Source organism: Micromys minutus (genome assembly GCF_963924665.1).
Source record: "Micromys minutus genome assembly, chromosome: 12".
NCBI classification, from domain to species: Eukaryota; Metazoa; Chordata; class Mammalia; order Rodentia; family Muridae; genus Micromys; species Micromys minutus.
In genome coordinates, this window is record NC_137981.1 from 37,557,371 (window position 1) to 37,571,893 (window position 14,523).

The 14,523-nt window shown below is 36.2% G+C and overlaps 2 protein-coding genes across 9 annotated transcripts in view; both read left to right on the forward strand.

Moving 5' to 3' along the window:
• PPP3CB (protein phosphatase 3 catalytic subunit beta) overlaps window positions 1-9,169 on the forward strand; it is a 47,637-nt gene extending 38,468 nt beyond the window's left edge. For all 5 annotated transcript variants that reach the window (XM_080926082.1, XM_080926083.1, XM_080926085.1 and 2 more), the window contains 3 exons: window positions 559-656; window positions 6,000-6,029; window positions 7,546-9,169. In XM_080926082.1, the coding sequence (XP_080782208.1) occupies window positions 559-656; window positions 6,000-6,029; window positions 7,546-7,724 (307 nt within the window). In that variant the 3' untranslated portion in view covers window positions 7,725-9,169. The remainder of the gene's footprint in view (window positions 1-558; window positions 657-5,999; window positions 6,030-7,545) is intronic.
• Window positions 9,170-11,925: 2,756 nt separating this feature from the next.
• Window positions 11,926-14,523, forward strand: part of LOC308427842 (putative protein MSS51 homolog, mitochondrial) — a 41,544-nt gene continuing 38,946 nt past the window's right edge. For 3 of the 4 annotated variants that reach the window (XM_080926088.1, XM_080926091.1, XM_080926093.1), the window contains exon 1: window positions 11,926-12,056. The gene's annotated coding sequence lies outside the window, so the exon portion shown is untranslated. The remainder of the gene's footprint in view (window positions 12,057-14,523) is intronic. The other variant, XM_080926089.1, reaches the window with a different exon arrangement.

A 14,523-nucleotide genomic window follows, 5' to 3' on the forward strand; every position in this document is an offset into this window, starting at 1 on the left:
GGTGGTGTTTTGTTTGCTTGCTTTTTGTTCTATATTGTGGTGATGCTGGTATCAAACCCAGGACCTAAAACATACCAAGCATACTGAAATTTAATCTTGTGGTGAAAGCAGCAAATTTGTACCTTGAAAATCAGAAGATCAGAATAAGATTCCTGATGAATTTTCTAATCCATAAAATCCTATATTTGTTTTATGAAAGTACAACTTAACCTTCTCGCGGTTAAAATTTAGGAAGATGAGGTTTCAGGAAAACAATATATGCTTCAATTATAATATGTCTACCCTCCTAAAATGATACATTTAGAATATGGAAAATTAAGTATCTTGGAATTGAGGGAAATATGTTAATAACAATGAATGTGATAAATTATATACATCAACCACATCTGAGCTATAGCTCCTCTTTTAAAGTAAATACTTATTGATAGATTTTTATTTTGTTTCTTTTTGCTTTTTGAAATTTTTGGGGATCAGGCCTAGTGCATTGTGCATACTAGGCAGATGCTGTACTTTTGAGCTATTAATTCTTCTTATACTTGTTAAATTTCTCTGCTTTAGGGAGGAGAGTGAAAGCGTGCTGACACTCAAGGGCCTGACTCCCACAGGGATGTTGCCTAGTGGAGTGTTGGCTGGAGGACGGCAGACCTTGCAAAGTGGTAATGATGTTATGCAACTTGCTGTGCCTCAGATGGACTGGGGCACACCTCACTCTTTTGCTAACAATACACATAATGCATGCAGGGAACTCCTTCTGCTTTTCAGTTCCTGTCTTAGCAGCTGACATAAGCAGGGTACTATATCATAGGCATCTGATTAGTTCCTCTCCAGGGCACAATATTGGTAGAGTTGTCTTTTAACTGAAAATAATGATCAGTTCCCCAGCTTTTCATAAACTGAAATGGGAGTAGCTCATGTCATAATTCTGAAATATTTATTCATTTGTTTAATGCACCCCCTTCTTTTAAAAGCCTTAGTCAAGAATGTGAATTAGGGATATACATATTATTAAAGTGAAAATGTAATTCCAAGTTTCTTTTAAAATTTATATAATTGTATTAGATTATGCTTATATTTTCAAGTATTTATTTTTTGAGTTAAAATTCTGCCTAGGCCCCAAAACTTTCTTTATGCACTCATTTGCCAAAAAGATTTATGCCGAGTTTTGTACCCTGGTAAATGATTAGAGTTTGTTTTCTGTGGTGTTTGTCAAATGTTCTATGTATAATTGACTGTCTGTAACATGCTGTTTCCTTCCTCTGCAGATATAGCTGCTTTCCTAAATCTGTCTGTCTTTCTTTAGGATAGCTGTATGTCTGTAAATATATGTTCAATTAAATTACTCTATTAGATGCTTATCTGTCTTTTGATGTAGAAGCAGCTTTGTAGCACCTTGATTTTTAGGTTTGCCGCATCTGTTGCTGCACTTGGTCCATTCTGAATATGAATGTAACGTTAGACATTAAGCTATTGTTATAAAGGGTTGACTTTAAATCATGTAAGTTAAAATTGAAAGGGTGTTATTAAGTGTGCCTTTATTTTGCATGAAAATAAAAAAACTATACATAAAGCATTCCTGTAATCTGGCTCGTTGAATATTTTATGTTTTTTTTTTTTTTTTTAAAGCTAACTTTATTGTTTTAAACATCTGTGTAAGTACTGGGTAATCTTTGAAAGCCCATTGCAGATTGAATAGAAGAAAGAAGTATGAGTATTGCTGCCAATACACAGTAGCACACAGTCTCAATTTCTTTCCCTTATGGATAGAATACAGAATTTGTGATGTGAAAAAACTACATAAAGTGACTTTGACAGGTCATTGTTTTATTAAAATGGCAATGATAGCTCTGTTGCTATTACTACAGTTACTTATTGGTGTTGTAATTAGTAAATTTTTAAAGTGGAAAAAGAAGGAGTCTTAAGTATTTGAATAAATTTCAAACTCCCTTGTAATGTTATTTTACTTAGTTCCAAAACAAGTCCTTTTAATTAAAGTAATTTTTGATAAACATAACTATTAGTTCATATTATTTTATCATGTGTTGTTACCACTGTTGCAAACAAGAAGTACAGTTAGTACAGTATCGGCTTTCATTTTTAATAGAAACTGCACGTAACTTCAGATTTCTCTGGTGAATGAGGTTTTTTGTTTAGTTGATTCTTGGGGTTTTTTGTTGTTTGTTTTGTTTTTCAGTTTTTGTCATAGTTCTAGAGATCTGAGAATCTAGAACCTTGAACACTACTGAACCGCTAAACTAAACCACTGAACTATATTCCATCCCTAGATCTCTTTTTCTCTTATTTTTGGATTTTAAAAAAATTTCCTTATAATTTTCTTTGCCCTAGATTTTTTCTATTACAGAGATTTTTAAATGCCAAAGGAAATTATATGAATGTAAATTAAAACATTAACAAAACCTTAAATATTCAATAAATTAAAAATTATTGCTAATAAAGGATCATTTTAATAAGGAAAAGTATACCCTTTGTTTAGAAAAGAAAAAAATTAAGATACCATATTTAAATAAATATACTTAACAGTCATCTCTCAGTTATCCTTGGATATATTATTAGTTTTATGTTGTATCCATGGCAAACCATGCTTTCAGATTTCACACTGAGCACCTGTTAATTACATGCTTTGTTGACAGCTTGGTACTTCTATTTATTCTTAATTTGCATGCAGCCTGAAGCTCATTCCTCCAACTTGGAAACCACCCTCAACTGCAGGGAAGGTTTGGGAGACAGCAGCTTTGCTGAAGGGATTGTCTGTTCCCAGCATAGAGTGAGTTACTGGAAGGAGCTGAGCGTGAGGGGTCTAATTTGGGAAACTGGACAGCTCCCTAGTTTTGCTAGGGACGCTTCTTGATGTAATGGTTTGAGCATTTGGTGGAAGTTACTTCCCTAGCATATGAAAACTTGATTTTAAAAGAAGTGACAAAGCTCATATAAAAACCACATCTTTGAGATGTTTTACTAAAAGGTTAATGTTCTAGATCTCTATAGATTCAAACTCTGATGTTAATGTATATGACTAAGAGGTAATATAAAAATGAATTTAATTCTGAGATTTCAAGCCTATTTTCAGACTATAGAAGGTAACTTTTCAATATCTTTAATTTTTTTGGGGGGGGTTAATTTTGTTTTTTGAGGCAGGGAGGGTTTCATGATATAGCCTTGGCTGGCATGGAGTTCATAGACCAGACTGCCATCGAACTCCTCCAGCCTCTGCCTTCTGACTGCTGGAATTAAAGGCACAAGCACCACTATGCCCAGCTTCTTTTTAGTATATTTGAAGCTAATTTTACATGTTATTTCTTGGGTGGAGGGGGTTGTTTTTTAAAAACTACAAGTCTGCTGCAGTTTGATTTTTTTTTTTTTTTTTTTTTTTTTTTTTTTGGAGTGCTGTATCTGCTTTCCCATAGTAATTTGACTGGGAATTAACCCTATAAGTCTATCCACAACACAACCTATATGGGAAAATACGTAGGTATCTCTATTTTAATAATGCCAAATTCCTGTTTATCATTTATTCTTTGTCATATTGAAGAATATAATAGTTAAAGGCAGTGCTGTACTGACACTCATTAGCACTGTCACCTGTGTAACTGAAAATTAAGAAGTACAGTAGTGGCTTTGAGGTAGAATTTTACAATTACCAGATGTTTGTTTCTAGTTTACTATTTAAGCTCTAGATGTTTATTTTTCAGTTTTAAGCTTCTCAGTTTAACAGAGTACATAGCTTACTGTCATGTTTCATCGTTTAGAAAGTCTATCAGTAGAATTAATTTTTTGATATAATTAACTAGATAGAAATTATCTTAATGAGATCAATTTTAGTCTTAATTTATTACCATATACAAGTTGGAGAATGCTTCATATATAATCACTTCTAGTATCACAAACTCTTAAATCATATTCTTATGGACATTTTTTCTTCATTCAACTTCATGAAGAAAAATGTTTACATTCTGAAGGGGCTGATAATGAATGTTTGAGGACTAATAAGTATAAATGTTTTTTTTTTCTTTCTGTTTTGTGCATTTTCTGTTTGTTTATTTGAGACAAGGTCTTACCGTGTAGCTCTGGCTGGCCTGGAACTCACAGAGCTCCACCAGCCTGAGTGCTGGGATCAAAGGCATTGCCACCAGGTCCACTTAAAAGGATCATTTGTTCCTGTTTTCTGCCTGGGCAAATTTTGTAGAATTCTTTCCAGATACAGAATGATAGGTTTTTGTTTTTTTTTTTTTCCCCCAAGGATGAGTTTCATGGTGGGCATATAATGTGTGTGTCTGAGTAGAAATTTGATTTAATAGTTAAGGAAAACTAAATTTTATTCAATATTCATCCTACCTCTTGTATCCTCAATTCACTCTACATTCTGGTTAAGACTACCTATATTTTTAACATTTAGTTTTTAAGGTTTTTCTTCATAACTATTTTGGATGAAATAATATCTAAATCATACTGTTTCTTAAAAAGATGTTTCAGAAATAAGTATTGTAATTACCTTTATTATAGAAGAAGCAAAGCAAAAATGAATGTGGCATTCTTATAACATGAGCGTGTACACTTTGGGTGCAGAGAGGGTAACATTGTAAAACAAGTACTATTATTTTTGCATTTTTAGATCTTGTTCTCCCTTGTCAACTCTTTATAGTTTAAACCCCAAAATAAATGAACATGTATCCTTTAAAGTTTTTAAAAATTTATTATCTTATTCATGCGGGTATTTGGCCTGCTTATATGTACATGGTGTTGTGTGCATTTACGATGTCCTCCCAGTTAAGAAGAGGGTGTCAGATCCCCTGGGGCTGGCATTAGGGATAATTTTTAAATGTCAAGTGGTTGCTGGGAATCGAACTTGAATTCTCTACAAGAAGAGCAAATGCTCTCACCTACCAACTTTGCATTACCCAAAAAGAAGGCATCTTTAATTATAAAATGCATGATTAAATGTTCATTTCTTTAAATGTGCCAGTGCAAGTTATATCAAGAATTTTTTTCTCACATGATCTATATATCATATCCATATTATGAAATAATTAAGATTCATTGCCTGAAAGACATTAGTTCCATCCCTTAATTCCTTTCTGATGAGTGTACAGTTTTGAAAAGATGCCCAGTAATAGCCTTTTATTCTTCACCTAAGAATACAGGCTTCTCCCTTCATCATCATAATAAATTCATCATCATGATAAATGGAATATAAATAGAATTTTTACAATGTTATAGGTGTTTAGATATTAAGCAGTCAACATTAGATAGGGGCCAGAGCACAGTGGTATACTCTTATAGCCATTCAGCTACTCTAAACATGATGCAAGATGACCACTTAGTAAGGAGTTCAAGGCCAGATTCCTTCACCACAAACAAACCCCACGTTCTTAGCATAGAAAATTTATCATTTAGGCTCTCCCTAAAGAACAGAACTTGAGAATTATACTTAGACTAATAAACAAATTCAGGGTCCTTAAATTTCATCATAGTTATACCAGATTTTGTTGTTTATTCTTTGCCCTAAAGGGACAGATCTGTTACTGATCCCTTCTTAGTTTTGTCTCAGAGAATCAAGTGATGATGAATGTTGTTCATATTTAAAGTGAAAGAAAGATCTTGTTTGTTTTTCTGCTACAGTGCCATTATCATAATTTTCCTGTAACGGTAATTCACTGATAAACAATTGAAAAATTCTAGAACAGTAAATTCAAGATGAGTCATTAATACTGGAGTGTATTTGCATGGGTGCTGTGGTGTTTGTCTTTATAATAGGTCTATATGTCTGTGCTCTGATGTCATAGTGCTGTGTGTAAGCTGTGCTGTGTTAGAAATTGGGGGGTTGGATGGGGCTCTCTAGTGTGGGTATAGTTTGTGTTCAATTGTAAAAGATGTAGTTTGGGGGTACTGTGATATATTAAGTAATCATTGCCTTTTCTGCTGTACAATATGACCCTTCTCATCTCTCTCATTCATTTTGCATGCCTCTGCTCACTTCTGTACAGCCACAGTTGAGGCTATTGAGGCTGAAAAAGGTACGATCAGAGTCCTTGCACTGGGCAGGGATCTGTGGTCTGTGGGTGGGAATCAGAGAATATCCTGTGGGTGTGTCTAATGCCTAGCTCGCACAGATGAATCATACTGGCTAACTCATCAAGTTTAACAGTCACATCCCTCTTTTATTTAAGTCACAATAGCTGATACCTATATGTATATATATACATATATATGTCTTTTCTCTTTTCTAGTATAATCTAGAGTTCATTGTTGCTGATTTCTTTAGCATATGTTGTATATGTAGCAGTTATGTTGCCTGTTTTAGTGGACATTATTAAACTAACCTTGCAAGTAAGAGACCTAGCCATATTTTGTATGTTTATGCTACTCAGATTTTTCCCTCCCAAGTGAAACCTTCACTAAATAAACATGTGAGCTTATTTTTTGCCCATTCTGATACAGGAAGTACTACTATAATGATTTGATTCTTGTAGTTTGGGTTATAGTTTTATAGTTAGGATTATATTCATGTGTATCAAGACTTAGCTTGATATTACACACTTCTGTTTGGTGCCTAAAGCTGTTTGCTTCATGCTTTTATATCCAGTGCTAGAGAGTAGATATTAAACAGCTAGACTGTAAGTGATTATGTAGATGTTTTAACTAACATTTTGTTAATGGAATCTGTCTTTCCAGACAAAGGAATATTGAGTCCATAAATATTAGTGTACGCTTGGCTTGGTATTGAATGTTTCTCTCAGCATTAGGGATGTTGTCAGGGGGATCATGATTTGAGGCCAGGCTAAGCTACATAATAATTCCAGGTAGTGAGGCTCTGTCTCCAGACAGTTAAACCAAAACCCCTTGACACTCAAGAAGAATTGCCATTGGTTTTGATATAGTTTGTATTGATTGGCTGGAAAATGAAAGGAAACATGTTTTTAAATGTAAAATTATGAATCCTTTTTGCTTATCATCCAAACACAGTTCTAACATGGGAGGCATTTTTCACCTTTTTTATTTTATACTGCCATTGCTGGGATAATAGTTCTTCACAGTAGTTCCTAACTGCTGGGTTTTACTTCATTCGTTTCTTTCTCCTCCCAAGTTTCTGGTATATATCTGTGTGATGAGGATTGTCCTCCTTCAGCTTCCTCACTTGCCCCCTCTTTACTCCCTCACTGTTAGGGTCACCATGTGCTCTTAGGTCTGAGGTAATAGGGGATAACTGGTTAGAAGCAAACAGATATCTGGAGGCCATTGCCTATAGGTTGTTTTCTGTGAGCAGGGAGAGGTAATTTTAGTTTGTTTTGATTTACTTAAAGTGAAGCAAACAAAACCATGCTAACTTGTTATCTATGAAGCTTTCTTTTTATTTAGGATTAAAAATGTTTCATATTTTTAGGAAGACTCAAATGTGGATAGAATTTCAACTAAAGTAAAATTTAAATGTTGCTATCTACAGTAATTTCTTTTCTTCTTAAAATTCGTTGTTTTTGGAAACTCGGAACTGTTTTCACAATTACTGACTTATCAAATTTGCGTTTTGTTAAGCAATACGAGGATTCTCTCCACCACATAGAATCTGCAGTTTTGAAGAGGCAAAGGGTTTGGATAGGATCAATGAGAGAATGCCACCCCGGAAAGATGCTGTGCAGCAAGATGGTTTCAATTCCCTGAACACCGCACATACCACTGAGAACCACGGGACTGGCAACCATAGTGCCCAGTGACCAGCGGCTTCCCAGGGACTCTCACATCTTGGGCCCAAAATGGACAAATCACTCAAGGAGCTGGAGCGTTCGACTGAGCTGATGATAAATGTCATAATCTCTCTGAAGAAACCATTGTGCTTTTTGAGACCCCTGCCCCCTTCCCGGATGGAAGCTTGAGGGCCCTGGGACTTGTGCTGTCTATAAGATTGGGTACTCGCTGCCACTGAGGAGAGCAGTGAGCAAGGGGCTTGGGGCAATTTCCAGTGGAGGATATCTATACCTCCATTCATGCTTGTGGTTCACACATTGACGTTTACAAATGAGATTTCCTTTGTCTTTCCCTCAGTAGAATTAGATTTTTTTTCAATCATGACTTTAAATGCAATCTTTAGAGTTAACGTGGAACACCCACACACACACCTCCACCCTGTGAAATGTCTTTAAAAGGATGGATTAGCATGGTCTTAAAATATATTTCTGAGGTTACTAGATGTATTTTGAATTGTAGACAACATCTGAGAAACCCAGTTGGTGTTTATATAAAATGCTGACCTCAGGTCATAGTTCTTAAATGTGGCTAATTCTGTAACATAGTCTTGGTATTTTTCAATTATGAATGCATAAACTATTTCTAAGAAGACTCTTACTTGAACAAAATCCAAAAACCAATTTAGATTCTTTTTTGCCCATATCTTTTGAGATTTACACCCCAGAGATTTAAGGAAATAAAAAAACCTAAATTTTAAAATTATGAAGAATTACAGAATTACTCATTTAAGGTACTTTAAAAGAAGTTTGTACATTGTCAAAGTAAATTTTAATTCAAATCATGTCTGTAAAACTTGACGTATTTTGTGTATGCATGTTTTCATTTGCAAATATTTAATATATAGACCTATGATGTACAGGTACAACATGTATAGGTTACGTAGATATTATGAGAAATTTTAGTTTATTGTGAGTACTCCAGTTGCTTAAAAAACCACCAGGGTGATTTGCTACTGGCTTTCTATCATTTTTATGTTTAAATGCAAAGGAAATTAAAAATGTCTGGAAATGTTTTTGACTAAGTAATGCAGCCTAGAAGCAATGGTTCTCTTCAACCCTTCAGATGTTAGTGGAAGCATAAAAGTCAAGACTGCATGTCGAAATTTTACTTTTGATAGTTACAGAACCGCTTGGTTAAACTAAATGGAACCATGTGCTAATTTTACAGTTACTGACCTGTACTGATTGCCACTGTAGTTTGGTATTTCCCTTTACTTTGGTGGCCTGCTTCCCTTATGCCCTGGAATACAGCTCATAGCATCAGGCAGCGGGAACCATCTGTTGTTTTGTTTGCCAGAAAGTGCACCCTGTATGGTCTTATGTCTAAGTTGGAAATATTATGCATGTGCAGGACTATTCAAGTATTTTATAAACAGTAGCACACAATAAATTCCATGCATGGGCCGCTGCTCCTATCTCTGTGTTGGGTTTTATTTGGATAAGCTAGTCTAATTTAATCTTTTTATGCAAATTGTAAAATTCTGTTATCAGAGCTAGGATATTCTTAGAGATTATCCTATAGGTAATTAATGATGATTTCATGAGTTAAATTCTTCATACATTTTGTTTTCCCCCTTCAACTTTTGTTGCACTTTTTTATTTAATGTGAGGTGAGTAGTTGAGTATTGGATGCCTACAATAATTTTCCAAAATATAGTATTTGAAGTCACTTGGGGCTAAGGATATATATAGTTCAGTGGTAGAGTGCTTGTTAGTCATGTGCAAAACTCTAGGTTCAACCCCTGGTACCATATATAAAATGAAAGTCACTTTTTTTTTTTTTTTTAAACCAATTCTGGGTTGGAAGAGATGTTCTTGTCTTGAACTTTGTTAGAGTGATAGTGATAAATTGGGTATTTTAATAGCAAGCAAAATTACTAATATTAGGTTGCTCTGCCTCTGCCATTGTTGAATTGAGTATAACATTGTGCAAATTCAGAAATTGCTAGCAATTTATAATATGGCAGATAACTTTAAACAGTAGCTATGAAACACATAAAGCATCATTTCATATCAAAATATATATTTTTGTATCAAAATATTCTAGGCAAATTCCAGTTAAGAACAATCTAAATTATTTACTATAGTGTCTAATATAGAATTGTAAATTCAGCCCATTAGCTGCCTCTAAAATTATTGTGTACTTTGAAGATTTTTTCTGGTTTTGTTTTATGAAAATTTCACATTAAAGTAGGGACTTAACTAGTATAGTAAGTGTTAATAACTTCTTAGCTCTATAATTTTTTGCTAGGGTTAGTGTTTGTGGGAGTCATAGGTAAGCACAAAGCATCATTATCAACTTGTAGGATTACAGGTTGGTGATAAAAAAATTAGGGAGAAAGTAATAGAACTTAAACAAATAAGCATGAAAATGGTAGACTTGGGGTGCTGAAGAGATGATTCAATGGTTCTGTGGCTACTCTTCCATTGGTCCCGAGTTCAGTTCCTAGCAGGCACATGGTGGCTTACAGCCAACTGTAATGGGATCTGATTCTCTCTTCTGGTATACATGAAGAAAGAACAATCATATATAATAGGTAAATAAATCTTTTAAAAAAGAAATCAGTAAAACTTTAAAAATAGAAAGAGAAGGCTGGATGTCACCCAGCCTCACAGACTTCTTTCAAATTAATAAAGTATGAAATTCTTTCTAACCCACACCCTATCCTCTCCTTCCTTTTTCTTTTCCTGAAAAGAATCTTTGTAGTTCAGATTATCCTTCAACTCATCCATCTTCCTCTCTAGGGCTAGAATTTTTATAGGAGTGAACTATCATGCCTGGTTTTTCGTCTTCATGGATTATTTTACCAAAAATGGTGAAATATTTAGATAATTTTCATTGCAAATCACGATACAAATTGTGAAAAATTCAGATCTCTAAATTGTTTTTTTTTTAATGTCTACCTATGTAAGTAGTGGCAGTAAAATAGAAATATCCACTATCAGTTTTTTTTTCCTCCCGGTGCTATCCCTTTATTTCCAAAAATGACACTTCTGAGTTATCAGAGCCTGTGCTTTCTTATACCTTCTGGAATTCAGTCATCAGCAACAGAACTCTTGAGCTCATTGAAGATTATCATTTAATTTTGAAGTTCCTTTAGTTTGAAGTTGACCTAAAATCTTTATCACAATAATAACCTCTACTTAATCTCTGATTTTTTAACATAACTGATTTCCTTCGTCTAAAGCTATTCTATATGGTGTTGTACAATGTTTCATTGACTCCTTGTTTGTAGTTCCTGTTTTTTATAGTTTGGGAATCCTTTCTTTGTAAAATTGCATACTGAATTCTAGGACCTCACTGCCAGAAGTTTCGTTTTCCAGAGTCAGGTAAGTGACAGTTGAGGTCAAATGTAAGTGGGGAAAAAAAAGGTGTGGGGGGGGGCACTGGGTCACTATCCAGATATCTTGAGCTCATTGGTTATAAGTGGAAAGGATCTAGGAAATCCAATTGAACTGTATCAGCAGCAACCTTTACCAGGAGTGAAAAGATTATCGTTTACTGTCCCTATACATAGTATGTATTTTTACTCAGTAACTCAAAATTGGTCTTAGTTATTTTAATATTTCAGAAACATTTTTTCTTTTGAAACTGTCATGTAGAATGTCCTTTGAGAATATCTTGCGTACCAGTGAAGTGATTTTTACAAAGCAGTTCTTGTTTTATCTATAGTTAAGTTCCTTGTCCATTAAATGCCACTTTCTTCTGCCTTCTTGGAGTACTTATATTTGTATTTGACCCTAGTTTGGACATTATTAGATTCTGTTTGACAAGTGTAAAGCTAAAAAAAGGACATCATTGTGGAGAATCATCCTGGGTCTAGACTGACACACAGATTTTCCAGAGGTTCCTTTCCTTTGGTGCCTATCTTTCCAGCCAAATACTGGTTCTTTAATTAACCCCAAGGGCTTTCCCCTCCTAATGAAGCTGTAAAGTGAGAGCAGAAATGCTACCTTGAAAGACATCCAGGAAATGGTAGGTTTCATCTTTCCTCAGCTTGCCTGCCTTTGGTGAGTTGGAGAGTGTTGACAGAGTCTTGAGCCCTCTTGGCAGAGAAGAGGGTCAGGTCAGAAAGGAAACTCAAGCAGGTGTCCAGGTCCTGACTTGTCTCGTTAGAGAGAATTCATCCTTGTCTGTCTGGTTGGCAGGGCATATGTTAGTCACTGAGACCCAGCATTTCAGCAGTTTGCAGAAGTGATTTGAATGGACAGCTGCAAGTGAGACACAGCCTAGATCTGAAGAGATGAAACATTGATTTCACTTGGAGGAAAGAGAAGGAAGGAAGCCTAGGGCTTAACAGGGTAAGTTACTTTCCCATCAATCTGTCTACTTAGTTCATTTTATAATTCTGTAAAGTATTTATCACTTGAGGGAGTGTTAATCACTGACTAAGCAGCTAATGTGGTCAGAACAGCAATGTTCTAAATGTACTTAGCCCCCACTTCCTTACCTTCTCCTCACATTTGTGGGGGTGGTGGTGTTCTTTGGTGCTTGAGACACTATCCAGACTGGGTTCCTTATGATCATCCTGCCTCAGCTTCTTGAGTCCCAGAACAAGTGTTTCTCATTGTGCCAGCCTTTTATCTTGTTCAAGGAGCCAAGTGACCAGTTCTGCTTCCCCATGTCTTCTCACCATTATCCAAAAGATGTTTTGTATTTGCTGATGGATTTGAGAAACTTTAGTCGGGGGAGAGTTCAAATATGGCTATACCTTATATGAAGTATGGGACTTTTATTAATGGGGAAGGAGAATGAGGGGAGTGTGCTGTCTAGCAAAAGTCAATGTTTCAGGGTGGGCTTTGGAGATGAAGGGTACAAATTTTTCTAGGTGCTAGCTTATACTCCTGTAGTTAGTGTTTTCTCTAAGTCATCAGGGCTTAAAGTAGGCTGAACTCTAGGGAGTTCTGAGTGCTTACCAAAGCTCTTAACGGTTTCACCCTTCCATGTCCTCTGGGTCTCCCCTTCCCCCCTTTGCTTTTTCTGTTTATACTGAGAAGCTTGGGACTCTGGGAAAGCTAAAATCAGGGTCTGAGTCTGTGATTGGCAAATTCAGAAATGATTACACACACACACAAATGTACAGACCTGACTTCTTATTCCTATATTACCTTTCTGTCAGAAATCCAGTACATGTTTAACTTAGGTCATCAGTGTGCTCTGAATATAGAGGAGTTTGTGGTATTAGGGATTTGCCTTTTTCTTCAGTTGGTATGCTGCTTTTGATTTCTGTCTAGTTATAGCCTACTCTTCTACATACACAGAAGTTTTTGACCCACTTTCAGCTACACAATTCAAGACCAGCCTGGACTACATGAAACCCCGAAACCCTGTCTCTAAATAAATCAAGTGATGGTAGGTGGACTGGGAGTTTTGCTTAGTAGCAGACCCCCTAGCATCATGGAAGGAAGGATAAATTAGAAGCATAATCAAGTCAGTTCTTAGAAATGGGGTGCAGGTCTCTCTTGCTCTTGCCTTCCTGTACCTTCTTTCCCCATTCCCTCCCCCCTTCTCTACTCCTCCTCCTCCTCCTCCTCCTCCTCCTCCTCCTCCTCCTCCTTCTTCTTCTTCTCTCTCTCTCTCTCTCTCTCTCTCTCTCTCTCTCTCTCTCTCTCTCTCTCTCTCTCTCTCTCTCTCTCTCTGTGTGTGTGTGTGTGTGTCTGCCTGCCTCTCTCACTCTCTGCCCCTACTACCCTCTTAACTTCCCTCCCTCCTAATGGGATTGTGGGAAAGGGATAACATCTGAAATGTAAATGCAGAAAATTTCCAATTAAAAAAAATAAAACAACAAATGAAAAAGACTCCCTGAGCTCTGCCTGATGTTTGACTGTGGGTCCTGGCATCTGTTTCCATCAGCTGCTGGGTGGAGCCTCTCAGGAAACAGTTATGTTAGGCTCCTGTCTGCAAGCATAGCAAAGTATCATTAAAAATGTCAGGGGTTGGCTCGCTCCCATGGGATAGGTCTCAAGTCAGGTCAGTCATTGCTTAACCATTCCCTCAATCTCTGCTCTATCTTTATCCCTGTACACCTTGAAGGCAGGGTAGATTTTGAGTTGGAGGTTTTGTAGGTAGGTTGATGTCCATCTCCCTCCACTGGAAGTTTTTCCTGGCTACAGGAGGTGGCCACTTCAGGCTCCATACCCCACCCCTGTTAAAGAGTCTCAGCTAGGGTCACCCCCATATTCTTTCAGGAGTCTCCCCAGTCCCAGATCTCTGGCTTGTGCAGAGATGTCACCCTTACCAATTTCTCTCTCAAAACCCTCTCACTCCTTCACACATCCTGATTCCAAACCTACCCCCCAGTTCCCTTAAAAAAAGAAATGGGGTGCAGAAATATGAAGACAAAGAATCTTCTCTTTGGAAGAGGGACATGACTCTTAAAGCTAAAGGCAATAATGTTTTCACTAGGTCCAGTCTCCTCACTGGTGTTAGTGTAGAAAATACAGAAGAGCTTTTGCTATCTCTGCTCCATAACATTGACTCAATTTGAGGAGGGAGAACAGTGGATAGAAACATAAGGGTGGGAAAAAGAAAGTACAAGAGAAAAATAGAACTTGATTCCACCATTAACTTCAGACCATGGATTTATAAGAGCAGCATTTAAGAGATGGGTATGACAGCTCTTGCAGACCACTATGGCCTGACAGAATTAGGTTTTTTGATCAAGAAAAAAAAAAAAATTAGAGATGGGTATGGGCTTGATAATTCTGGAAAGAGTTTGTTGATTTTGCTACTTATGTACATTTTGTAGCTGCGTGATGGTTCTGGAAA